Raw genomic sequence first — 27,967 nt, 5'->3', positions numbered from 1 at the left:
AATATGTCAACAATCTGCCAATATATGTATATATATATATATTTATATATATATATATACGTATAAATATATATAAATATATATATATATATATATTGTGCAAAAAATATATATGTAAATATATATAGATATTTATATCACAGTGTACAAACGATATGCGATGTATACATAACGTATGTGTATATATATATGTATATATATTTATGTATATATATATATAAATGTAGTAAAAAAACAATCATGGCCAAAAACGAAGGTCAACTTCTTGACAGTGAGCTAGCAAGACAGGCTGGCAGGACGGGAGAGGATTCATTTGGCTTTTCGTAGTCTCTTTTGTTTGTCAATTTTTTCGTCTTTCTCTCTTTCTCTCTCTCTCTCTCTCTCTCTCTCTCTCTTTCTCTTTCGCTCTCTTTTTCTCTCTCTCTTTCTCTCTCTTTCTCTCTCTATCTTTCAAAACAGACTTTGAGCGCACTTTTTCGGTTCCCTCAAAGTACGTGGAGATGGAATTCACAGACGGAAGAGGGGCCGAGCTTTTACGATCGAGTGGTAACTCTTGGCGCGAGCTGCACGCGTAGCAAGCAAAAGAATGCTGAAGGGGTAGAAAAGGGTCATGAGGTAGTGGAAGATACAGAGTCGTGAAACTGAAAATGAAAGTTTCGTATTCTCTAGCTAAATAGAAATTTTGCATAAAATCTAGCCAGTTGTTTCAATACACTTTATGAATGTTCCGAGTATCATTCTAGAAAATTGTTCTGGAATATTTATAAGGAGGTAAATCAAGTATAATTCGTTTTGATCTAATAAAGTTCACGTCTCTCTGTAGCCACATTTAGAAACCGGGACAACGACTAAAGATAAAGACGAGAAACTGGACTTCGAAGTAGAGACGAGAGACAGAGAGAAAGACAGAGAATGCGTGTAATACATCTGTGTATCGGAAAGCAGAGAGAAGACGAGGGGTATAATGGACGGTGGATTAGTTCGGTAAAGAAGACAATATATTCGCCACAGATGAACATGCACGATCTCGTTTTTTCCTTTTATTTATTGTATCTCGATGAAGTTTTTAAACAAATATGACACACGAATGAAAATTTGATATAAAGACGGGTGTACAGAGAAAAAAATTTACTAAATATTAATACATATTTTTTTCCATTAATAATACCAACTTGACAGTTACAATAAATAAATATTTATTCAATAAAAACAAATAATTAAATAGTTAAATCAAATTAACAGTTCTTGTACCAAATAAATGTATGTTACATTTAGTAAATATTCGATTAGTACTATTCAACAAATATATTAAAATTTAGTATATTTTTTTTTAGTTTATGTAAAAATTTCAGAGAAGAAAATCTTTTTAAGCAACATTGATAATTAAAATATATACATAAAGAATTATCACTTGCGTTATAATTTAACGTCTTCAATTCTTTTATAAAGAATTATTCGACAAATCATTTGTCACAAGTTTAATTTACACTCCCTCTCTTTGTGAAATCTTCAAATCTTATATCAAAATCTTTACCGCGATAATTTCGTGTAATTTCACTATCCTTCTCTCTTTTCTTCGTTCATCAAAAACAATATTGACATTATGTCGCGCGAATCTAACTAACAGCTAAAAATTTACTGAACGAAAGTTACATAGAGGATACATTTAAAATGACGTTTTGCCGTCAACTAGTGAACAATCGGTAAGAGCGTCAACTAGTAAAGAGTTTTAGAAAGAATTTTACATGAAAATATTGAAAGAACTCGATCGTAAGGAATGGGTTACTATAAGGTTACTCTCGGCAGGTAAAAATCGTAACAAGTAAAGCGCAAGAACGAACGAGAATCCTGCTTTCTGCGAGATCATTAGTCATGATCCTCGGAATACCGTATGATTACGGCAATTTCTTTGATAACGCGACAATTCTATCAAATTAGCAGGGAGAGCAGCAAACAGCAAAGCACTTGGGCACATGCAAGAGACCCACATGCAAAGTGAATTCGACGCACATACACATACACGCGTGCATGCGCGCGCGTGTACGTGCGTATGCAATTTGCACCGTCGGACTTTCGGGTAAAGCAAAGTACGTTTATATGCATCTCGACGATACTTGAAAGTCGCGTCTGTCGTCATATACCGGGTAGCACGTCACGAATGATCCGCCGTGATTCAGTCATAATAATGATGTAGCATAATGCATTGCAACGCGTAATTGCAGTTGCAACTTGAAGGGACTTGGCGCAGTGGATCGTCGTCTCATCCGCAACGCGCAGCTCCTGCCGACGATTGCGAATGAGCAAGACGTTTATTAATATATAATATATGTATATATATATATGTATATAGAAATGCAGAGCAAAGAGAGGATACGAGAATAAAAAAGTAGTTAATAATAAATTGGAAATATATATATGTATATATATAGCTCGCCGGAAAAAGGGGCACTTACCGGATCTGGCGGGAGTCTGTAGTCTGCGGATATTTCGCTGCTCGCGCTGCGCTCCTCGGTCGATCTTTCCCAGTCCATTTCTTTTTTCAAGGACTGCAACGGAAAGTGCATCCGGTTTATATCCAAGTAATAAATATACAATAAACAAATGATATTGAGATCACATGTCATGCGGCAATATCGATGGTCAGTATCAAAATTATTATATATTAGGTGTTGGAATTAATTCGTAGCGTTTTACAAGTGATGGGAAGTACTTTCATTAATGTATTTTTTAATGCTCATGTGAAATAAATAACATTCTTTCATTAAAAAACGCTACGAATTAATTCCAACACCTAATAGTTGATTTTCTTTTTATAAAATAACTACGACGTTGGTCATCAATTCGAGAATATTAAACGTGAACAGAGGTATCTCGTTATTGCGGGGCAAACAAATGAATGAGTTGATTCAACTATAAAAGCTTCCATAATAACATTATTTGTATGTAGAAAAATTTAAGCTTCGTGAATGTAGAAGAAAATCATTATAACGATAAAGTTTTATCGAATTCATGTCTATATTACAATATGATGTATCAATATTTTTTTAAAACACATTTCGTAATCCCCAACGTAAATATTCAATAGATTTTTCACTCGATTTAAATTTTAAGTTCAATTATATCGACATAATAGTTGATTGGCATTTTATCGATACTCGAAATTAAACAAACTCTTCTAATACATCTGAGTAAATAGGATTTAACATAGATATGTAGACATATTTTAAAGTTTTTACGCAAATATATGTGTTATTAAAATTAATACATAACCATTGAATATAATCAAACGATTGGATTACTTTAAAAAGTTCTTTTTTTAAATTCCAATCTCTCTCTCTTCTTGCTGTATCAAGAGTAAATATTACGTCAGCCATGCTTCCAAGATTGCTTCCGAGTTAAACTTGAATCCTACTTGCTCGGATTAGGATGAAATTTCCTTTCAAAGATTAATCTTATTGCTACTTACTAGCGGAACTTGTTGAACCGGGGGTAAGCCCGAGGGGCCGGCGAGAGGCTCGGTACTGTGCGGGGACGGAAGCCGGCTCTGCGGCAGATTCAACGGCAGCACGCCACCGGGCGCGCCGCCGGTGTTGTTGCTGAGGCTCATGTCGGATGGTCCGCTGTGCACCGAGATCGGGCTGAGAGAGCCGGCCCTCGTTTCTTCGAGGCTGCCCGCGTCTTCGGAGTCCCTCCTGGGTCGGTCAAGGGCCAGCGGTCCCGGGCACGGGCTACCGGGCCCCGTGGGCGACGGCGGACAATCCGTCATGTCCACCGCCTCTGTGGTTTCGCTAGGGGTGCTCTGCACGATGCTGCTGGATTGCTGCTGTTGCTGTTGCTGCTGTTGCTGCTGCTGCTCGCATTCCTTCGCACCGGCCGAGACTCCAGTGGTGAGGTTCGACTCTCGTTCCCTTTCCTTGCTACTTGTCTCTTTTATACTCTCTCGTTCTCGGTCTCGTTCTCGGTCTCGTTCTCGTTCTCGTTCTCGTTCTCGTTCTCGTTCTCGATGATGCTCTCGCGACGTGTCGGAGGTGCTCGTATGTTGTTGTTGCTGCTGTTGCTGCTGCTGCTGCTGCTGCTGCTGTTGTTGTTGCTGCTGTTGTTGCTGTTCTTCCCTGGATGCTACCGCTGCGTTGATGTTCGTCATGTCCGCTAGACCCTTAACCTTGAGGCTCTCCGCTGTCTTGAGGAGGGCCGATAGCTGGCAGTACTCGACGTTTACCTCGCCTTTGTACATGAAGTCGACGAGGGTACGTAGCTCGGCGAAACGTACGTCCTTTAGGATAACGATGGGGTGACGGTTCGGATGGTCGAGGAACAGGGCCTGGAAGTAACTGGAGCACGCGGAGAGGACTACCTTGTGTGCGCGTATCGACGGTCCCTCCGTGCACGCCAGTGTCACGTCCACCAGCGACTCCGACTCCAGCAGTTGACTGAACACACCCAGCAAGTTGCTCTGATGATTGTTCCACCTCAGGCAGTAATGCTCACTTCCCATGTCTGAACTGCACCCCGCAACCCTGCTATATAAGAAAGACTTGTACCCTCCGATGCTCATGACTAGTAGTAGGATTTCTTAACAATGTATCGCGTTACGTGGCCCAGGTGGTGTGTATCACGACTCTTCTAACTGCTTTACACGATGGAACGAGGTATTCCGCGCAGGACAGTAAAATAATTGTCTCTATCTTTTCTTCCAACGAAATTAATGTTATAATTTTTCAAATTTTGTTAATCTTTTCTAATCTAATTATCAGAAGTCAATTATTGCATTTATTTATTCTTTTCAAATATAGACTTTTATCAAAGCCTATTAAAAAATTATGCTAAATAAAAAATTGTAATAAAAAAATAAAGTTTTGTTATTTATCTAAAATTCTTAAGGCTCTCAAATTAAACGTCTATTTTGATCACAATAAAAATATTCATGTCTCAACACCTTTTTTTCCGGAGGACAGATTCATTTCGATTTTCCGTAAAGAATAATCGTCGTGCGAAAACATTTTACATTTAACGACTCGATGAAAGGTGCGTGCGAACGACGTGAATAATGCGATTCTTTAACGCGGGTAATCGCGGTGTATAATTTAAAGAACATGTTTTGCAACATATTGACGCACGTGTGTGCGTCACACCAACACACTTTTGCGAATACATAAGGACACTCGTTATCGATGCATCCAAATACATCCGGAGATGTACGACCGATATCAGCTCTGACCGATAAGGGCTTATCTTTTATTATTCCTTCTCCCGCGTTCGACTTTATTTATTGCTGCTACCTAATGCGTGAAACAGCGCGCACGCACGTGTCGCCGCTGCGGATATGTGCGCAGCCCGGGGAGCGATACACGCATACACATAATTATGTCGAAGCGTTATTCACGTAAACGTACATTTGCGTGATGTATCCGCGGATATATGCGCGATGGCGTGTACGTACCGCCGCACGATACTCGCGTGATTCGTTTGGCTCTTGCGATATTACGCCGATGCATGACAGAATCTCCGTCATATATACGGTGCTCCGAAACTCTGATTATTATTTCAAGAAAATTCTAATTGTAAGTCCTTAACTTCTTCATTGAAATCTTATCGAGGCAGAGCTGGTTTATGTGTTTCAAACAATTAAGAAGATACAAAGCTTGATATGTATTAATTGTTCGATATAATAAAATTTCAGGCAATGAAACTTTTTAGCAACCGTTTAAATCTAAAAGTTGAGTCGTTCCTTTATAAAATTATTATTTGAGATTGAGTTAAAAGGGAAAAATTATACTGATTTATTTATTATATAAAGAGAGAGATGAGAAGGCTGAATATTTTGAATGGTGGAAAATCGACAACTGGGAGATCAAGCGGATATCTCGATTCTTTATACTTTGACGCCGCTTTATATCGTTCGGCCAATTACGTTGCAGTCTGCGCGCGAGGTTACTGTATTGCGAATTGAAGGGAAGCGATGTCGAAGCGCGAATAATCAGTTTTCGAGCGTTTTAAAACAGAGGCTCGCGCACAGTGCGCATTCAGGCTTCAGATAAATTGCACCTGTCAATGCACCGGGACGGTTATAGGAATTACCTGTACTCTCGCTGGCTAAATATAGCGTCGGTACGATCGTTACGCATTGATTTCATCGTTTTATGGCTATAACGTCGGTTGTTACCGGAACCTTCGAAACTTTTTTTCGCCGGAAGCGCTAGAGGTCCGTTAAGCGATGAACTCTATTTGCCGACTTGCATCAAGTCATTTTCATTAAAGATGTAACGACGGTCTTGTCAGGAAATATCGATTGATATGTTTACGAGCTTAACGCTTTCTATTCATATTTCATACCAGCCCCGTGAGATGAATTTATTTGCGACGAGTTTGAAATAACATCCTCGATGTTTATAAATTGCAAAATCCATAATTACTATTTATAATATAAATCTGTAATAATAATTTAATGTAAATATACAGGAATATAGAATGAATATATAACACACGTAATAACAATTTATGTAATTTATAGTAATGCAAATAATAATAACAACGTTAAACGTATGGGCATAATATTCGCAATTTCTGTTTGGAATAAAGTATTATTATCAAGATTATGTGTATATTACGTGTACGATTATGTGTACGAAAACAAGGGAAAAATGTTAAATCATTTTTTTTTGCCGAGCCTAAGCCTGCAGTTAACACACTTTCCTGTAATAATCACGCGTCACGCGGTTACATCCGATATACCTGTTCTCGAGCGTGTAAATGCCGAGCATAAAACACACTTTGCGCATCGATCACAGGATATATTGCCGTATTAAATATATATATATATAAAGAAAAAAAAACAAATTTTGTATCACTCGCGCGTGCAGACAGTTTATTCATTTGCGAATACAGAAATCGGCTGATTTAATTCAGTGAAGATGTGAAGGCGCACGCCACGAAACGTTGTTGCAGCTTCCCGCTCTTTTTCCGCGCAATAAACACCGCAGTCTGGCGGGTTCTCCCTCGCCGCGCTTTACAAACTTTACTCACAAGTACCGGTTACAGCGAAATCGCTTAATAGCGAAAGTTAAGAACCCAAAGTGGATGTACATATCTATGGACGCGCTCGCGGAATGAACGGAATGCAACCGTGGCGCATAATCCGAAGTACGTCGTCAAATGTTTATTTTCATTTAACCCTTTTATGAACCGGAGATTCCATTTGGGATCACCGTTTTTTATTTTATAAACTGCTCGCTCCCCATTTTTATGAAACTTGGTCTATGGAATAATTTGATAACGCTTTATTCAAATTAGGATGATAAATTCGATATGGCGGACAGCGTTTCAAAGAAATAATTTGATTATCATAAAACTTGATTTTAAGGAGTTTTTAATTGTGAATATATATATATATATAACATCAAATTTCCAGTTTCGCTTTATTTGAAGCTCATCAGTGTTACAGAAACAGTTAGTACTGCTTTCCAAACTGACTTTCAAACTATGATTATGAGCTCTCTGACACTAGCTCCTCCTTCATAGAGGTTACTACTTTTGAAATTCGATATTTTCAAGTTAATTAAAACTCAGAGTGTCAAGAATCTCCTGAAATCGAGTTTCATGTGATAATCAAATTATTTTTTAGAAATTTAAATTTTAGCATTTTGAAATCAGAATCGAATTCAGTTATCGAAAAACCCTTAGAAAGCAAGATCTATAAATTATTTTGTCAGAAAGCTGCCTTAAAGGATTAAAATCCATCTCTTCGCTATGTATCATTTATTTACATCCTTATTTATTGTCATTATTTCTATTATTATTCTATTTTATTCCATTAGTTTCATTATATGCAACTAATTTAGAGTTATTAAATTTTTTTTTACTGAATTCGGAGTCAGATCTTTACTTTTTTTAAATAAAGGTAATTTATATGTAAAACTAATGTTATTTCGTATATTGTTTTATTCTACTTGATAAGCTATAATATAAATAAACCGAAATTTACTATTAACCCTCCGTCTGTAATAATATTTTTAATCCCTCCGTCTGTCTTTTTTTTTTGTTTTTTTTACTATTCTAGGCTTTCAAAAACCCAAATTTTTTTTACTATTCTAGGCTTTCTAAAAAATATTAAAAAATTCAAAATCATTTTTCAACATCTTTAGTTTTTAAATTTAAATATTAAAACCGTTATTTAATAAAAATTAAACAAAAATAAGGAAGCATTTGAAAATATTTTCACTTGTACCAAAAAAAACCCAGATTACGGAAAGTAAAAATGTGTTTAACGTGTTTTCTATCCTTTACATTACTATAGCATAAAAATCTAAAAATTGTTCCCAGAAAATGAGGATGTCTGGTAATCTTACTACTAGTTAGAGTTGGAAAATAATCTTTTATTTAACTTTTGATATTTGTAGTCATATCTATATGAAAACCTTAATGAAACTTCGTGCGATATTATTAAAACTTTCAGTATATGTACAACAAAATATTTCAATCTTATCTTCTATATAAAAACATATCACTTTTGCATATTTGTATGCATGAGATATACATGTTTGAGAACCATGTGATTGATCGGAAGTAATTGACAGATACAAATCTCAAGACACTTTAGCGAAACAATTTGATGGCTTATTGCGAAAAAATCCTTATTATCTGATAACCTTTTTATATTTATAATTATACATTATCAATATAAAAATCAAAATCAAAATATAAAGATATATAACGATGTTTATCTGTCAGACACTCGGCGCCCTGCCAATGGCAACCGTTTCGTCACCATTGTCGACATTCATATCGGACGACTATTGAAAATTTCTTTGGTTGTTGAAGAATCTAAATACTTTATTTTTTTCAAGTTGAAACATTTTTTTAACAACTAGTTTATAAACGTGCGTTTTAAAATAATTAAAAAAAAAAGAAAATTAAATTTATATATTACATTATTTAAAGTAAAGTTATTAAAGATTGCTTTCAGTTTTAGAAAGAGAGTTTTAGATAAACTGTACAGAAAGATACACAAAATGTCACAAGTCATTTGCATACGATATTTTTCTATATCTGCAAATTTCATTAAAAAATTCACTGATAACCATGCGACTGACATTCTATTAAATTATGACGTAAACAGATTAGAACATTTCTCAACTTTCTCCGGTTCCCAGGCGATTTCTAGATTTTTAACAATTGTGCTATAGGCGTAATTGTTTCCTTTCTGTGCTGCGTGTACCTAATTTTCCTGCGTGATTTTTCTGCGGAGGTTCGCGGCAGCCGCGGCAGCGCGTATTGTTACGTAAGTCAATACGGCCCACACGCCGCCGTTATTTATGTCATTTCAGAGGTTTTCTTTGGGTCAATCCGTTTACGAACAATAATACACGCGTAGTTCGCGACGAAAGCATCGCGAATGATCATTCGTGTTTTTATTCGCGTCCAATGTAAATTTGTCTTTGAAACAGACATAAAGCAACAGTAGAATTATGCAGGTCTTATCGCATTGTCTCGATTGTCACACATTGCATAAAATTAAATTTTACACTATGATTCGGCAAAAAGATAAGATTATCTGATCTTTTAATAAATAAAATATAGGCAAATAATCAAATATATCTTGCAGAATTAGAAAATAATAATTTTTATATGAAAATATACTTTTAAATATACAAAAGCAATTTATCAAATTATATCAATTGATTTTTATATTATATCAAATATCAAATTTAATCAGATTTGTGGTTATAAAGTTAATATAAAATAATAAAATTAATAATACAAAAAAAAAATAAAATAGCAATTTAATTGCAATTTATATTGCCGATAAGATTTAAATGAAATTTATATTACCTTTGCGATTATTTGACATAAATAATTTTTCTCAATCTTAAACTTGGCAAGATATCGAATAATATATAACACTCTGTTGGCTGCCTCGTCTCATAATTTCTTGTTTACAATCAAAATACCGTTTTAAAATGCCAAGCTTTTAAATTAGACTTGCATATGTCAAATCTTAATATGTTAATTAATACAATTATTTATCTATATTTATTATTATCTTTTATATAAAAGAATGTATTTTAAAATTGTAGATATTAAAAGAAAAATAAAAATTATATACTATCTACCATATATTGAATATATTCTCACTCATTTACATTCTCAATTATTCTATATATAATAATGATTCTAAGCTAACAATTTTCACTTTAATTAAATTTTTCGAAAATTCGAAATATCATAATCTATCTTCTAATTTTATATGTAAAAGATCTTTACAGAAAAGTTTGGAAGAAATCGCAAGATCGCAACGAGAGAAATTGATCGAACCGATAGGAGGTCCATTTTCGCCACATAAATTGTGAGATTACAGCGTTCCTCTTGCATGCGCGATCCGCGTGGTAAAATTAGCCGATGCTACCGGCGGCGGTGCGCAAAAATTCGCGGCCATGCGTTAACGCGCGCGTGTGTGCGAGCGAGTGGGTGACGCGCGCGCGTGTTCATACGTGCGTATACATAGCCGAGAGCTGTCCGCGATTGCGCACGTTGTACGCACGATTCGTCGTGGAGCGTGTTAATTGATACGCGTTCGCAAATACGTGTGTGCGCGAGAGCGTGGGACGGATAACGCTGGCGAACGCCGAGATATCGGTCGGCTTATAAACCCTCTCGAGTGGGAGGAACGAATGTGGCTCGTTTTGCGAATTTTCTTCTATCGTCTGACATGTTTCGCAAAGTTTCATAATAAACTGTTGTGGTTGTATGCGTTCGGCAATACACACATTCAATACATCCGACAATATTCCATACAAAAAACAAAAGTAAAAATGTTTCTCCTAACAAAAGATACTTTTCGTGTTCTGATTATGAGGTTTTACGTAAACGTTTCGATAATGGATGTTTTACTTTTTACTTTTCAGGTAAGGTCTTAAGTGGAGCTTTTGCTGCTATAAAACTGATATAAAATCTTCTTGTTTCAGAATGTAAAATACAAAGTGTTCAATGTTAAAAGTTGTGAAAAATACAACGTTAAATCAAATTTCATAGAAATAATTATTGTTAATGGAATTAATTTTTAATGGAAAAAGAATATTATCTTTCACGAATTGTTTACTGCGTATCTTACACATAACACAACTAAGAAAGCAATATAAGTAATATCTTTAATTTTGAGGTAGTTAAACTTTTATGTTTTTATTATTGAAGAATAAAGAATATTTAATGATTTTATAGAATATTAGCTATGTATATTTTGGCATAATATACATGTATTATCAATATATAATATATGTATTATCAGATCTAAGAAAAAAAATCTATAAATGTATATAAACATGTCTCTTTGGCGATTTAATTAATTGCGTAATATTATAAATACAAAGCATGCGTGCCATCCGATATTTCCGAGAATAAAGATATTGTCTCACGCGAAGCGCAACAAAATGAAATTGATATTATCGGAAATGTAAATCGTCGTGTGTGAGCACACAGTTAAAAATATTTTAGGTCCGTCCCTGGTTTACGTCAAGTGCGTCTTACGAAATCACGCGTTCCGTATCGCTGCGGCCGCACGCACGCGCGACTCGCAGATGCGCGTCACGATCGACACGCGCAGATTTTCCGCAAACAGCACGAATGCACGGACGACGGGTAGAACACACGCGCGCACGCTGAGAAGCGTGAGAGAATTATTTTTCTCCTTTTTTTCCTTTTCTTTTCTTTTTTTTTTTCATTCTGCGAAGTCATTACGGGAGTACAATACCGGCGGTGCTTCTCTCGGCGATATGCAACGACGCGTGCATTTTTACAGCTTGTACAATCTAGCGTATTTCAGTGTCGGTGGCACCTAACCAGGAAACAACTTAAACTTCTGTTTATATATAAAGTAAAATCTGTTAAAGCTGAGGATTTCTTCTGAAAAATATATAAATAGTACAATACTTAAAATTTCGTGGATTTTTTTTTTTTCCTTTCTTTTCGTTAATAACGGAATCTAAACTACTTACAGCAGTTTTTACTTTAATATAATTTACGCTTTTTAAATATTATTCTGTAAAAAAAATTGTTCTGTTTACACAAATAAATTGAGAGGATAATTTGTGTTAATTTAATAATTTTCTCTTCTCTGCACTCCTCATGATTTACTCACCCCCTTGTAAGTACTGGTTTCTTAAAATAAAAGTAATTAACTCGTGCAATTATTCGATTATTAGGAAGCACATACACCGGGTTATCGCGATTAACTGCTGCTGGAGAGTAGTCTTGGGAAATACCGACAGACTTCTTGCGAATTTACGCCGAAGAAAAACAGTTACGATTATGCACGCCATATTAAAGAGCTTGATAAGACAATTTTCTATCTATAGCAGTGTCATTTGAAGTGCAATCCGTTGTCACTCGTCGATACGCAATAAAACGTGTCTCGTGAAAAATCTATTATATATAAAATAATTGGCACATTGCACGAATGCAGCGGCGATGTCCTTTGTTGAAAACGGAACTGCACAAATCAATAATGTTTATGGGAAAACTTGCGAAAGGTTTTACAAAGCCATACTTTAATAGCAGCTTTTTTTCGTAGGGTAATGTACCAACGCGTATTTATATCTCTGGCATTTTAAGCGATATTAAAGAAATGTTGACATTACGGAAATGACACCTTGTTATTTATAATCGATTATTATAAAATAAAGCGACTACGTGGGAAGCACCGCGCGATCATTATACCGGATCCAATACCGTATTTCCTGACATCCTGTTTTCCTCGGGTCGGCTTTTACGCACACTTAAGTGTACTTAGGTATATCGAACGGTCGTGAAACAACGGCCGGAGAACGCTCCGCAAGAATTGTCACATTCTAGAATAATTTAGAAGCACCGAGGAGGATAGTAAATTTCGAGACGGGGTAGATTGCTTTAGAGAGGGATATTTCGTTTCGGGTGAACGTTCGTGTTAATTAGAAGCTGTGGGTAAATTTATTTGGAAGAAATGTAAGGCCTGCGTTAATTAGCGGGCATGTGCGTATTGCGAGCCGGTGCGTGACGGCTAATGACGATATATCGTGGCCGAAGTCGTGGAAATAACGAAGGTACAGGGTTGCTAAACAGAAGAACATACCTTCGTTCATCTCGTATGGCTAGCAGTAATCGCGCGAGCGAAGTAATTGCTAATCATTAAATTACGAAACGACATATAATTAAAACTACTTTCATTCTTTGCTAGAAATGGAACGAGCATTCGAAAAAATGTCTCTGTCAAAAATTACGTGGAAAATATTTTCCTTTCCTACAAAATAGAAAATACGTAAAATGAGAAAAATGCAAATATATTAAACTCCAATTTATCGAAACATTTTCGGCGAGACTATTAATTACATTGGTTATGTGGCAAAAAAAAAAAATTACTGAGGAAAATTGTTTATTCTCAAATAATATTTTATCCAATTTATTATCTTTTACCTGTATTCTCAAAATTATCTATTAAATCGTGGAATTTATATAACATAGATTGATAATTACAGAGAAAAGATAAAAAATCGAGAGCTATATTAATTAGAAATAAAAATGTAAATAATAATAAAAATTAGTAGAGTAAAAAATAAAAACTAATTTTAAGAAATTAATAATATAATTTGTAAGCCCCCATATAAAATAAATCTAATGTAAACAAAATCTAGCATAATTAAATCGTTATTAACTCTTTCAGGTCTAGATTATATATTGTATATAGAATTTTTTTGTAAATCAGATCTTTTTTTGATAATTATTAAATTATTCAGTTCAACCACAACTAGTTTTAAAGAAAATGGTCTAAATCTTAATTGACAAATGTTATGATAAATGCAATCGTAAGCTTAAAACAATTATTTACGTAGAAAGTTTAAAAAGTTCTCATTGTCCGACAAAATTTGACCTTTGTTTTATAACACGAATGTGAATAATGATTTCCGTCGTATTTTTGTCTGCTAAACAAGAATCCGTTGTCAAAAATTTAGCTATCACGTCATAATTTTAGAAAAAACGATTTTAAGAATTTATCACTTTTTATTTATTTGATACCATTTTTCTAAAAATTTCATGATGTGACAGTGTAATTATGAAAGGTTCTCTCTCCTTCTTTTTCTTTTTATCTCTCCTTTCTTCCTTCAACTCCTTTTTTAAACCCCTTTCTTGGATCTATTATATTTGATCCACTACTTTAAATTTTTATGTTTTGACCTCTCTCTTTCTCAATTTTGTATGTAGTGAAAAATAATATGTCTCATTTAAAAAAAAATGCAGACTTGAAAAGGTTAAAATAAAAGTAATTTGATTTTAATTTAAGAATTTGATCATAATTTTCTTCATGTTTTAAGCAAATTTTTTAAAAAGAATTTTATACAAAGTATATATCTATATATAATAATGTATAAAGTGACCTTTTCTACAGTATTTTTCTCATAAGAAAATATCAAATCTCAATTCATTAAAGAGAAAGAACATGTATCGGATTATTTGCGTTTTTGTCGCCGTAGGATACGCTTGTCTATGAGAGAGAGAGAGAGAGAGAGAGAGAGAGAGAGAGAGAGAGAGAGAGAGAGAGAGAGAGAGAGAGAGAGAGAGAGAGAGAGAGAGAGAGAGAGAGAGAGAGAGAGAGGAGAGAGAGAGAGAGAGAGAGAGAGAGAGAGAGAGAGAGAGAGAGAGAGAGAGAGAGAGAGAGAGAGAGAGAGAGAGAGAGAGAGAGAGAGAGAGAGAGAGAGAGAGAGAGAGAGAGAGAGAGAGAGAGAGAGAGAGAGAGAGAGAGAGAGAGAGAGAGAGAGAGAGAGAGGAGAGAGAGACAGAGAGAGAGAGAGAGAGAGAGAGGAGAGAGAGAGAGAGAGAGAGAGAGAGAGAGAGAGAGAGAGAGGAGAGAGAGAGAGAGAGAGAGAGAGAGAGAGAGAGAGAGAGAGAGAGAGAGGAGAGAGAGAGAGATAGAGAGAGAGAGAGAGAGAGAGAGAGAGAGAGAGGAGAGAGGAGAGAGAGAGAGAGGAGAGAGAGAGAGAAGGAGAGAGAGAGAGAGAGAGAGGAGAGAGAGAAGAGAGGAGAGAGAGAGAGAGGAGAAGAGAGAGAGAGAGAAGAGAGAGAGAGAGAGAGAGTAGAGAGAGAGAGAGAAGAGAGCGAGAGAAAGGAGAGAAAGAGAGAGAGAGTAGAGAAAAGGGAGAGAGAGAGAAGAGAGAGAAGAGAGGAGAAGAAGAGGAAGAGAGGAAGAGAGAGAAGAGACAGAGAGAGAGAGAGGAGAGAGAGAGAGAGAGAGAGAGAGAGAGAGAGAGAGAGAGAGAGAGAGAGAAGAGAGAGAAAAGAGAGAGAGAGGGAGAGAGAGAGAGAGAGAGAGAGAGAAGAGAGAGAGCGAAGAGAGGAGAGAAAGAGAGGAGAGAGGAGAGGGAGAAGAGGAGAGAGAGAGGGAGAGAGGGGAGAGAAAAGAGGAGAAGAGGGAAGGGAAGAAAGGGGGGGAGAAAAAGAACGAGGGGAAAGGGGGGAGAGAAGAGGGGGATAGAGAAAAGGGTGGAGAGGGGGGGGTTAAGGGAGAGGGAAGAGGGGAAGAGAGAGGAGAGAGAGAGAGAGAGAGAGAGAGAGAGAGAAGGGAGGAGAGAGAGAGAGAGAGAGAGAGAGAGAGAGAGAGGCGGAGAAAGAGAGGCAGAGAGAGAGAGAGAAGAGAGAGAGAGAGAGAGAGAGAGAGAGAGAGAGGAGAGAGGAGGAAGAGAAAGAAGCAGGAGAGGAGAGAGAGAGAGAGAGAGAAGAAGAGAGAGAAGAGAGAGAGAGAGAGAGGAAGAAGAGGAGAGAGAGAGAGAGAGAGAGAGAGAGAGAGAGAGAGAGAGAGAGAGAGAGAGAGAGAGAGAGAGAGAGAGAGAGAGAGAGCGCGCATACACTGCAAAAGCTCCTTAAACTTTTACCTGGACAGAGGTATTTGAAAGTTCGTAGGAGTTTCGCGCCGGAGACGTAGTTGTAACTTTATGGCGCTTCGTTACAACTTCGACGACATTCCAAACAGTTTATCGACTGCCGTCTGAGAAAAAGAACATCGGTGTATCTATTTGAGAGGGAAAACGAGACGAAGAGACGTGGAAATAATAACAATATGGGGTGTCTTTCAACCGCCGAATAGTCTTTCAATCACGAATACACGATAGTATATTAAGAGAAATATATCGATTTCTTTAATACAGAAATATTGATAGTCAAATTATTCAAACTGAAAATTATATAAAAGCTTCTAATAAAATGAACTCGAGAAAGCAAAAATAAATAATATTCTTTAATAAATTTTTTAAATAAATTTTATAAAATATATTTAGTAAAGATTTCGTTTATACTTAGAGTGATCAAGATTTCTAATGTTGAAGATGAGAACACTGGCGACAAATAAATTTACTCCAGTAAGGTTTTCGCTATAAAAAAAAACGCATTTCCTGTAGAATGTGTAACTAGAAGAACTGTTCAAAATATAGTTGTTTTGGACATCCTGTACACCATGTCTCGAAATTCGGTTGATGTAGATCGATACAAATCGGCGCAATCGACGCGAAATCCAGGAGCTGATGCGGCGAGCCGGGATTACCGTAGGAGTGACAGCGGTTGTAACGCATTATAATTAAATGATGAATTTTAGAATGAGCAAATCGCTCGCTCGTAACGAACCAGACCGCAATGACGGCGCGGTAATTTTGATCGCGGTAATAATTTACGCTTTGTTTCTCCGCGGTGTAACGCAAATTTTGTTAAATTAATGGCGAGGAATAATCGAATCGCTCAACATAGGTAATATAATATAATGAAGAGAGAATTATATTGCTATTATGCCACGGTCGACCTGTATGGTTGACAACAAGCTGAAAGTTTTGTTTATATAAAATTTTTATAATGCGCGCAATCGATTTTGGGAATATTCATTTGAAATTTGAAAATCTCTTAGATTTAATTCAAGATTTAAATCAAGTCTGTAAGAAACTTTAGTAGATTCATGATAAATTTCTAGAATCTAGAAATCACAAAATTTAAATAAGTATATATATATATATATATATATTTATTTATTTATTTATTTGTAAAGTTGCGAATCCATGTATCTGAGATTCTGCGAATAAAGATCAACAGATCCAAGAAAACTATAGTGCGAAGATCCGTGTATTTTACCCTTCCAACAAAACTGGGGTTTTTAAAGATACCATCGATATTTTAATTATGAATAAATTTAAATATATAAAATACGTCTGATTTCTGTAATGATAAAAATTCGTAGTTAAGACTTAAACAAGTATATAATCCGGAATAATAAAAAATTAATTCCGATTCTCGAAAACTCCTATTATCCGAGGAAGAGTTGAAAGAATTACAATTTATGCTGCTGGCTGGAGGGGGGGGGGGAGTTAAGAATCTGTGTAAGTACTTATGAACAAAGATATTTGTTTGTAAACTCGCTGATCTGTCAGAAAGAGTCAATAGATTTAAGGCTGCAGCGAACTGTAGGATCAGCAGCTGTAGGATCGGTCAAGGATAATAATATTATCTGGATGTTCGAGTCAATTACTCGGCGAAATTGACGCGTAACGGCCGGACTTCCGGCGACGCGGAGGCATTCCGGTTCGGTCAGGTATTTTTCGCGCAACTTCACTCGGTTACGAGGTTCCGACGGGGGATAAGAGGTGTCTGGTAGTAGCACCTAGCCATCGTTAACCGGTGGTAACGACCGGCCTCTCTCCCACCCACGTTTAAACGTGAACTGAACAGGTAGGAAGTCCAATCGGAGAGAGGGGGCAAGAAACGAAGAGAGAGGGGTAGATAGAAAGAGGGAGCCAAAGATGATGAAAGGAACGAAGAAGCGAGAGTGCGAAAGATCCGTGGGAGAAAGAACCTGAAAGGCGAAAGAAAGAGCGCCGGAGGAAAGGGACATCCCAGAAGAAGCGCTCGGCGCGGGTTAGTCTAGCTAGACTAGCCTAGGTGAAAATAACGATGGCTCGCCATAAATCAGCCGAGGCGACGGTCACGACTGCGGGAATCGCACGGCACGGCACGGCACGGCACGGCACGGCATGGCACGGCACGACGTGCGGCGAAAAAGCTTCGGTCGGTTACCAATGACTAATACCCCGTGGTGAGCTTTTTGTCGAGGGCTTCCTTTCACGCGCGCGCGACACGCTCGTGAGCAGCGATAGCGATGGCGCGCGGCGCGGTAACGTTCGCTCGCTCTTATCGGTTCCTTGTGAAGTAAAAAGAATGATAGCGCGTTATGACGAGACAAAGTACTGTCGTTAGAATCGCGAAGAAATATCGACAGATATTTTTTTTTTTTATAATATTTATAAAAGGACATATTTATTTATCTCTGAATATTTGGAATATTCAGAATACGTCATAAGAAATGCGAACGCGTGGATATTTAAATAATCCGTATACTTTCGTACAAGTTACGCGAAGCGGCGTCGTTAAACTCGCGATATCGAGGCCAAACAAGTAAGTGTCGATATTTTGCATCGCGTTAGGGTGCTTTGCACCGGTTATGGTATAGAATTACTTAAAGTTATGGTTAAAGTTAAGTAACGTCGATGCTTAGACCAGAGAACCATAAATATCGCAGATGTCTCAGCATACTTGACTTGTGTCATTTTCGATCTCTGACGTTTAATAGCGAGCCGGAAGTTGATTTGCGGATTATAACGTGATATTAACGAGGATCAGTTTCGCGAATCTAATCGCGTGCGTATTCCCCCGTTCGACTCGATCGTTCGTTTTAAATGCATTGCCAGCATTTAATGGCACGTATCGATTTCGAACCGCGATGAATGGCATCGAGAACAGCACGCGGTTCGCGATCGGAGGGATGATGGAAGTGGTGCGGGATAGGAACGGGATCGCCATCGGATAGAGATTGGGAGGCCGAGGAAAGAGAGAAAACGAATCCCCTGCGAGAATGACATTTTGGCCGACGCGACGCGTCGCGCACGGCATGGCGGCGCGGCGCGGCGCGACGCGACGCGGGCGGACGATATGCGACACGCGCGGAGATAGAAACGGGGGGGAAAAACAAATCTACGACTCGTGGGCGCGAATGATGTTTCAACGGTGCGGCCGACTGGAGCAATTACTAGTGGAATATTGCAATCATTACGTCTCTATCTCGTCGCCCGAGAGTCTCGTCCGTCTGTCTCCGTCACGTTTTAAAAATGATCACGATATGTACACGTGTATATGTGTATAGGTATACACGTATGTATACATTGGTTGGATGTAGGCAAAACCGCCCATCGGCGGTGCCCATCGAAAATCACTCTGTAGAATGCCGCCAATCAAAAGATCGTGAACCAGTGGAAACCGATTTAAGTCGTCCGACCCGATGACAACGGAATAGATAGCTGTTACGCAATTTTTATTTTTTGTGATACGTATAGGAACGCGGAGTTTTGTCCTGGCATACAGGGCACTGCGAGGTTATCATCCGTAACCATTTACTTTTTGTTACATGTAAATAAATGAACGATTCAAAGCAAAAGTGATTTTTAATATTTGCAAAATCCATTTTAATTCTCTGCAGATAGATGCTTGATAACTATAATCATGTTTTTAAGAAAGAATTTTAAATAAGCAATTTTTTCATGCATATATATATATATATATATATATATATATACATATACGTGCATTATTCTTATATTAATACATTTCGTTCGCAAAAGATTCGAAGCGAAAAGATTAAGTCCATAATTTTTATGTAATTTTCATATTTAATATTTATAATTTTTGAGAATATACATTTGAATTTTTGTATAAACAAATATACTTTACATACACATATTCAAAAATTTTAAATATTAAATATGAAGATTATATACAATTTAAATACAAAAATTACAAGACCATAAATCTAATCTTCTTACTTTGAATCTCAAACAAAGAAAATATTAATTTTTCTTCAGTTCGCGAAGACGTTTGCAAACAAAGGTCTATCGTAACATGATAACGTAACACCTCGAACGAGTAAGTTCTCTCGCGGTAGCTCTTATCTGTCGCGATTATGATTATGAATCGATAACCCGTCGACATACATACATAGTACGTGGAAATGCACGCACATGTTTTACCGCATGTAGTTTTCCTCCCGAGTGTGTGAAAATGAGATTATAGACATTGACCGATGCTTAAACGTAACCAGATATCGATGCTGTTATTCATTCAGTATTGATATTAATCATTTTCTCCCCTAAAAGCCAACACTGCGTCGCATGCAGTGATATGATGAATACTGTTGATAATCAAAGAGAACATGTTGATACTAAATTAGTAAAAATAAAAAATTTGAAATATACAAAGAAATTAAGAATCCCAGAACTGAAAATTAAAGTTTATTGTTGAAAAAACACATGCATATTTATCTAAAATAATTGTCTATAAAATAATTGTCGTGATATTATTTTACCTCAATTTTTTAACGATCGCAAGATATTGATCGAATTTTAATTATTAACGCTCGCAGGATTGTTTCTCGGGACGCACCTTTCGCGTACATCCTGTGTACCTATTTTACCGTGACATTGTAAAAATAATTCGATCAGTGCTTCGATGAAGCAGGAGTCTTGAACGAGTCGCTTTCTTTTGATTTATCAGTGTTAACGACCCCGCTGCGCGAGGATGCGTTAATCAGTGCAGAAAATGTACAAAATACTGCGGTCTCTCTCTCTTTCGCCACAGCTGTTTTTACACTGCTATGAGTGCGTGAGTTTGGCATTTCTTTAATTTCTTTAATTTCGCGTGGCTCGCGACGGGATCGGAAAAGAAAGAGAATAAAAGAGAAAAGAGAAAGTGATAAATTATTTAAATTAGAGCAACCATTTTAATGGTAATAACTATTATAATTCTCTTTCAAAAAATATATAAACGATGCAAATATGCGCAAAAAAGTGTGATAAAACGTAATATTGCATTACACGAAAACAAATAACATATAAAAATTAAAACAATGGGAAATATATGTATAATATATATACATAAATGTATTTAAAAAAGGAGAAAAATGATAAAAGTGAATATAATTGATTCAAAATGAATAAAATTAGATATGAAAGTAAGCTTTATAATCATTTCTAATTATTAAAATTGATCAATAAAATTATATTTTTGATTATCTTTTTGTGTCATGTTTTTGATTATTCATCACCGGCATGTTAAATGGGTCAGTTTTATATCTGAAAACAAAGCAGTAAAAAATAAAAAAAATATATACTCTAAAAATATTTTAACAACATGTATTTGCGCATATTACGCATATTTGCAACATTTGTAAAAAAGTACACAAAGATTAAAAATTATTAATTTTAAATTTCCGAAGAATGTATCGCTAAAATATTTCGTTATCTGAGAAGCAGAATAAAATAAATTCAGTTTTGTTGGTTCTGATATATATCTATATGCATTATTAATCAGAAAAACAATAAGTTTCTCAAAAGATGAAACAATTGTACCTCACGACTTCTAAATGCTTATTATTATTATTAACTGTTATTACATCTATTATACAACACTGCTAAATTATCTGATAATGATGTAGCAAGATAAATAATTTGTATTTGAAGACAAAGCTGCTTGAGAGTCATATCATAAATAAGTTATACATACACTGCTGCTTATGAAAGTTCGAACACTCCTATAAATTTTATCGAATGGTGAAAAATTAGAACATTATAAAACAATTATTATTTTAGAATACTTGTATACTAACAACTGCAAAAGCTTTATAAATTTTGTAAATTTTATTTTATATACCAAAACGTATCGTTTTTATTTCGTAGATCATAGATATTATAATCAATAAATTTCAAAAATTCGCGTTTGACATATAAAATTAAAAATAATTTATAAAACTTCCCATAGGTGGATAGGCTGGCAAAAGCCAAAGGCTTTACAAATTATTTTTAATTTTATATTTATGTCAAACGCGAATTTTTGAAATTTATCAATTATACTATCAATGTTCTACAAAAGAAAGACAATTCATATTGGCATATAAAATTAAAAATAATTTATAAAGCTTTTGCAATTGGTGTTTATATGTGTACAAGTAAAATACATAAAAGAACGACACAATTGCTTCTTTATAATGTCCTAATTTTTTACATAACCATTCAATAAAACTTATATGGATGTTTCTTTCATGAGTGATAGTGTATGTACTGTATGTTATTTACAAATTCAAATTTAACTAAACTTATGCCATTTACATTACACAAGTCTATCCTTTATTTAATTCATGAAATAAATAATCCGCGATTACGATTTTTTTTTGCAGATTCATTCCCAGAATACACACATGAATTTTTCAACTTACATTCATCTGCTACTCAGGTGCAGGTCTTTCGACGGGTTTTCCAGACATCCTACACACAATCCACGCGTCAAACAAATGTCTAACGCGCGTCTGCACGCCCCATTAGCATTCGGCTGTATGTACGCGTACGATGGAACACAGAGGGGAGAGGGAGAGGTGCACGCTGCCGGCGTCGTGCGGAGGAAGAGAGACGGAGCGACGCCAGCTGATCGACGCCGCGGCGCGGCGCGGCGCGGCGCATCGCGACGTCGCGGTATCTACGATAACTGTGGCGGCTAACACCGCGTTGCGTTACGTTGCAATTCTCTCTCTCTCCTCTTTCTCTCTCTCTCGAACGATCCTCAATGTCACGTACGCCGATAACGCGCCGCGGAAAATATCGCTGCGTGGAACGAGTGGCTTTGGCTCGCTTCGGAAAGTCGTGCACGGCCTTTCCGGCGGTGACGGCGACGGTGAACAATTGAACGCGTAACGATCGTTAAATGTCGGAAGGTACGTACGTACGTACGTACATACGTATGTACGCGTACGTGTGCGTACATGCCGCGCGGGAGGCAGACGGAGAGCAAAGTAGAAAAAAGATGGGGGCGAGACGCGGACAGACAGAGAACGTGTGTATTGTGACAAAGTGAGAAAAAGAGACAGAGAAGGAGAGCTGGAACACGCGACCTTCGCGAAACGTCAAATGTCTATGCTGCTTAGATCGCAGGGCCGTACTGTCAAAAAAACCGCGCCCACACGATACGATGAGAATATAATATTGTGTTTGTTTTAAAAATTCATTTATTTAGAATTGTATTAAAATTATTCTATTTATACTTGTATTTCTTCCTCTTTTAGTAAAAATTTTAACTTTTACAGAAGACGGCCACTATAGTATTTATATTTCGGAACAAAAAATACGATAAAGTAATGAATTATAACGATTTTTAAAATAAACCCCTCTCCTCTTGCAGACCTGGTAATTAATAATCGCGGGATACGTTTATTTTTTACAATAGTGCGTGTCAGACGAAACAAAGGTTGGAGAGTCAAAGTTTCACGTTAAGTTTGACGAATAGTGAACGATAATGCAAGTCCGAGATGAGAATTATGTATAATAATCCATAATCGCGGTAGCAGTGAGCGTAAGGCTTTAGAATTTACCGTATTCCGACGCACGATATCGCAAGGGTGCGTTATTGAAGCTGCCTGCAAAATCCGACGTCTCTGACGTCCATGCAACGTGACAACACGCGGACTCCGAACATCGAATGCAGTTCTCTGACGAAGACAGACTGCGCGGCGCGAGAACCGAATCGAGGAACGAGGACGGAGCATCGTCTTCGGTATTCTCGTCGTCGAGACACGAACGATACGTCACGCGGTCTGTCTCTGTCAAGGCGAGTCGATCGCGGAAACGCTATTATATCGTCGTCGTACAGGCGTTAGAATCATGGTATTATGAAATGTAAGAATAAGAGAAATGGGGAATGATCTACGAGGCACTGCACTCTAATGACAGAAACCTGTGGTATTTCAGGCTTGCTGCGCGAAAAAAATTTTTGGGATTAAAGCCCTAATTTAATAAAAGATGAGATTGAAAGTTTTCAGACAAAATATAGGCAGATCATAGCCATTTCAAAAATGTTTCGATTATATTCTTTATAAGAATTTTGAAGAGAGTACAATAATAAAGATAATAAAGATAAAGCTTCATTTAAAAACAAACAATCATTCTATAATTATAATATAATAATTATAATATATATGATCAATATAATGATCAATATAATGATCAATATAATGATAATTTCAGTTTTTTAATTTTTTATGTCATCATATTAATTATAACAGAAACAGATCAATTGCAAGTTCAATAATCAAAAATTTACTTTTGACAAATAATTGCTCGGATTATAATTTACCTTTATCTGCTTTAATCACGTGTCATAATGTGCATTCTAGAAATATAATAGACGCATATTCGACGTAGAAAATCATTCTAACGAATCCGTTCGAAATGTCAAAGCTAATTGAATTAGTTCGAAACTGATTCTAATCAAAGCTTCGAACGATGAAGTACACTGAAGCCAGTCGGGATTTGATCACAGAGCGCGTGCCACCACTACCACTTGCACTTTACGTCAACGTATACGATGGGACAATGTTTGTTTCAAGCCCTTTTGCCGCGAATTTGAGTAATTAAAGTAATAGGGTAGAGTGAGAAAGCCACACCAAGGGCAAGCGGATACTGGTATGAAAGAAAATTTCACGCCAAAGTGCGCGCTGTGCTTAGAATCTATTATTGGATCATTGTCAGTCAAGAAACTCGAATACCAAACAGAAAGTCTATACGCATACAACACACGTCATATGAGATGGATCTATAAAAAGCGTAAAGAAAAAGATGTTTGTTACAAAAGAATTATTTCTGTATTAATATTTATTCAAAATTCTCACTTTTTGTTTTCTTTAAATATGCCATACAAAAATGAATTAACCCTTTCTCTATAAGAATAATGTTCTTTAATCAATTTATAATTAAATATTATATTTCACGTTACCGAGCGAGCTATCTGTGTATAATTCATTTTTTTCCCAATTTTTGTAGACTAACTAACTTCATAACAATGTCATCTTTTTTTTATGTACGATGATATTAACAAGAAATCTCTAGATTAAATGTTCATGAAAATTCATTCAACAATAAGAATTTTTTGCAATTTCATAAATTGACAAAACGATAATGTAACCTTTTTTTCATGATAGTAACTAGAAACATCTTTATATTCACAGCTCATTTTTATCGATAAATACTCATATTTATTGCTGAGATTCTACAATATATGTAATGTAAACTATGTGCTAAATGCGCGAATTTGTCAATAAAAATGAGGTGTGAATACGGCCATAGATGTTTTAATAAAAATACTTATAATAAGGAACATTCAACAACAATGAAAAAGAAGAAAAAAAAAAGGTAAGACTGATATCACGAATTAATTCATTTTTGCATAATATCATTCAAGTGGTTGTCTCCGACCAATTTTATCACGAATTCATCAGAATGAGCCCACCTCAGAACTACGTCACTATGACTGCCGTTTCTGCCGCTGCCAAAGTGAAATCCGCGAGAGAATATACATCGATACTCGAACAGTTAAAGCCACTCTCGTCGAAGCGGGCCGTTCGATCGGACTAGATTTTCTCAGGACTTTACTTTTACTCGCTCACTCGACTTTTAACGCTCCTCACCGATCGTCTTCACGACTCCCCTCATCTCGCGCTCCAAAAACGAATCTGCCTCTTACCTCCCCCTAGCGCGTGAAGCGTTTTCCCTCCCTCTCCCTCTCAGTCTCATCAATTTCTCGACGCACGTGAGGTATTTTCGTCCGATCGTATTTGCGGCTCGCGGGACACGCACTCTCCGCAACTTGCGAGTCCAAGTTCTTGACAACACGCATATATATTCACGCGCGCGCAATTTGTCGCACCTTTCTCGTGACGTTCTCTTTAAGATTCATTGGCTTCCTCCTTCCTTCTCTTTTCGTCGCAAACTCGCGCTCGGACTTATCACAGCTGAGCGCTAATAAACGCAGCTGATTTCCTTCTCTCGACCTCACTCCCTCTCCGCGATACGTCTCAAGACGAAATGTCGACGACTCGAGTCGATTCGACTTCGAGAGGCAGCGCGACGACAGACGACAGACGACAGACGAAACGACGCGAGTCGCTCCGCGTCCTCGCCGTTTCCTCGCGGCTCTGAGTGCGTCGTTCGCCGTTCGCGCGGTACGCGTTGCACTGTTTCACTGTCACGTGTGTCGCGGCACGTCGCGGCACGCGCGAGGACCACCGTGCCAAAAGCGTACGTCTTTGATATCGCTTTTTCCATTCTCTCCCTCTCTCTCTCTCTCTCTCTCTCTCTCTCTCTCTCTCTCTCTCTCTCTCTCTCTTTCTTTCCCTCGACTTCGAGCCAGGCCTTTCCTTCGTTGTTGCGTAGAGGAAGCCAAACTATTTCGAACGCGCGTGCACGTCACGGCTTAACGAATGCACAGGACCGACCGCGAGATTCGAAAGCGGCTGCCAAGACTTTTCGGGGCCGCGCAAGGTCGCCGCGCCGATTTATAATCGCAGCTGTCAGAAACGCGCGCGCGGACCACGAACGTGACGTGCACGCGCCGTAGCCGTAGCGCAAGCTGTCAGAGCGCGTGTTTTCACGTGTCTCCACTGTAGTTTGAACGGTGCGGCGACGCGCGCTCCGCAGAGACGCCGAGAGAGACAGAGATAGATAGAGAGAGATAGAGAGAGAGAGAGAGAGAGAGAGAGAGAGAGAGAGAGTCCTTCGCCACTTCACGCGTGTCGTGACAGCTCCGCTGAAGGGCAGAACAACGGATAAACCGATCGAACGAAATAAACATACGAGCACGAATCACGGGGTCGAAACATCGTCCGATCTGAAAACGCGCGCGTACTTCTCCAAATTTTTCGAAAGTACATTTCCACTGTAAAGAATAAAAATTAGGCAGTCTTGAACAGAAGAGTAGCTCGATTTTCAATTTTTAAAGAGTGAGATCTTATATACTCTTCAGGGTGAGATTCACTCTTAAAAGTTAAAAGAGAATAAGTAACACGAAACTTAGCGCGTGGTTTTCGCGTGACGCGAGGCCACGATTTTTCACCCGTTCTCCCTGTGTGATCCCTTCGCTCGATGTCGATCACTCTCTCTCTCTCTCTCTCTCTCTATCTCACGATTCGACCTTTTATTTTCGTTTCTCTTTCTCTCCGTTTGTCTATCTTTTCCACGAACTCGTCAAGCCTCGTGACAGGTAGCAGTGATAGCGGTAGAGTGCGACGGAACGTTAATGGCAACGATGGTTAACGAACATGGCAAGTGTAACAACGTCGACGGATGACGTACGACGGCGATAGATGAAAATGTTAATCCCACCCTCTTCGCAGAGTGAATATACATATGCATATATATAATATCTTTTTTTTCTCTCCGTTGGTCCAATTTGACGTTTGTGTCACGATGAAATCGCGCACGCGTCACAAAAACCGTCGGGATTATAAAACGATTGTCGTCTGCCCCCGGTGACGACGCACGACGATGACGATGACGACGACGATTAATGATGATGATGATGATGATGATGATGACGATGACGATAACGACGATAAAAATAATAATCCGCGCACTAGGCCACGTTCTTTCGTAAAATTGTAAAACACCGCGGTTTAAATATTTACCTTGCTACATGTAAAACGAATAGAGGAGCCTGCCTGAATCGAACGAAGGAAGGCTCGAACCGGCCCACTGTGACGTCGCCGGCCTACTGTCAGCTCAGCGCTCGCTCGGCCCCGCGGTCAACTAACCTACCGTGTTCGCCGCGCAGACCGTGCCGACAAAATAAATCGATTCTGCGCGGCTGAGTGCCGTGAGCGCCGCGCGATAAATCCGTGCGTACGCCGACAGGATTTTCGGCGTCGCTCGCGCTTTTCCGCGCCCTCGCGATCGTCTTTCGATGTTTCGATAGTCGCTCATATGACTCGCGTTGTAGTCAGGTGTGAAACGCTCACGCGCGCATCGCCGCGTACACACGCACGCGCGCGCTCTCCCACACAAAGCCGCCGCGCGATGCGCGCGTGCGCGCTCTCAGCGCGCACGCACAC

The 27,967-nt window shown here is 37.7% G+C and overlaps 2 protein-coding genes across 7 annotated transcripts in view; one reads left to right on the top strand and one right to left on the bottom strand.

The window, feature by feature from the left end:
• Nucleotides 1-27,720, bottom strand: part of mamo (zinc finger protein 628-like) — a 70,022-nt gene extending 42,302 nt beyond the window's left edge. The window contains exons 1-4 of one of the 6 annotated variants that reach the window (XM_087409558.1): nt 27,545-27,720; nt 22,313-22,361; nt 3,467-4,520; nt 2,454-2,546 (exon numbers count right to left, since the gene is read on the bottom strand). In XM_087409558.1, the coding sequence (XP_087265684.1) occupies nt 2,454-2,546; nt 3,467-4,495 (1,122 nt within the window). In that variant the 5' untranslated portion in view covers nt 4,496-4,520; nt 22,313-22,361; nt 27,545-27,720. The other 5 variants (XM_087409556.1, XM_087409561.1, XM_087409559.1 and 2 more) reach the window with 5 other exon arrangements.
• LOC147908631 (uncharacterized) lies at nt 15,028-16,588 on the top strand (the record flags this gene model as incomplete). The annotated part of the gene is made up of 3 exons (XM_087409403.1): nt 15,028-15,333; nt 15,714-15,768; nt 16,413-16,588. Coding segments are annotated over 3 exons (537 nt in total), but the record flags the coding sequence as incomplete, so codon positions are not given.
• Nucleotides 27,721-27,967: the final 247 nt, after the last annotated feature.

Source organism: Acromyrmex echinatior, chromosome 9, assembly GCF_024713525.1.
Source record: "Acromyrmex echinatior isolate Ae372 chromosome 9, ASM2471352v2, whole genome shotgun sequence".
NCBI classification, from domain to species: Eukaryota; Metazoa; Arthropoda; class Insecta; order Hymenoptera; family Formicidae; genus Acromyrmex; species Acromyrmex echinatior.
Note: the sequence above shows the minus strand (reverse complement) of the source record. Positions and strands in the feature narration are given on the sequence as shown.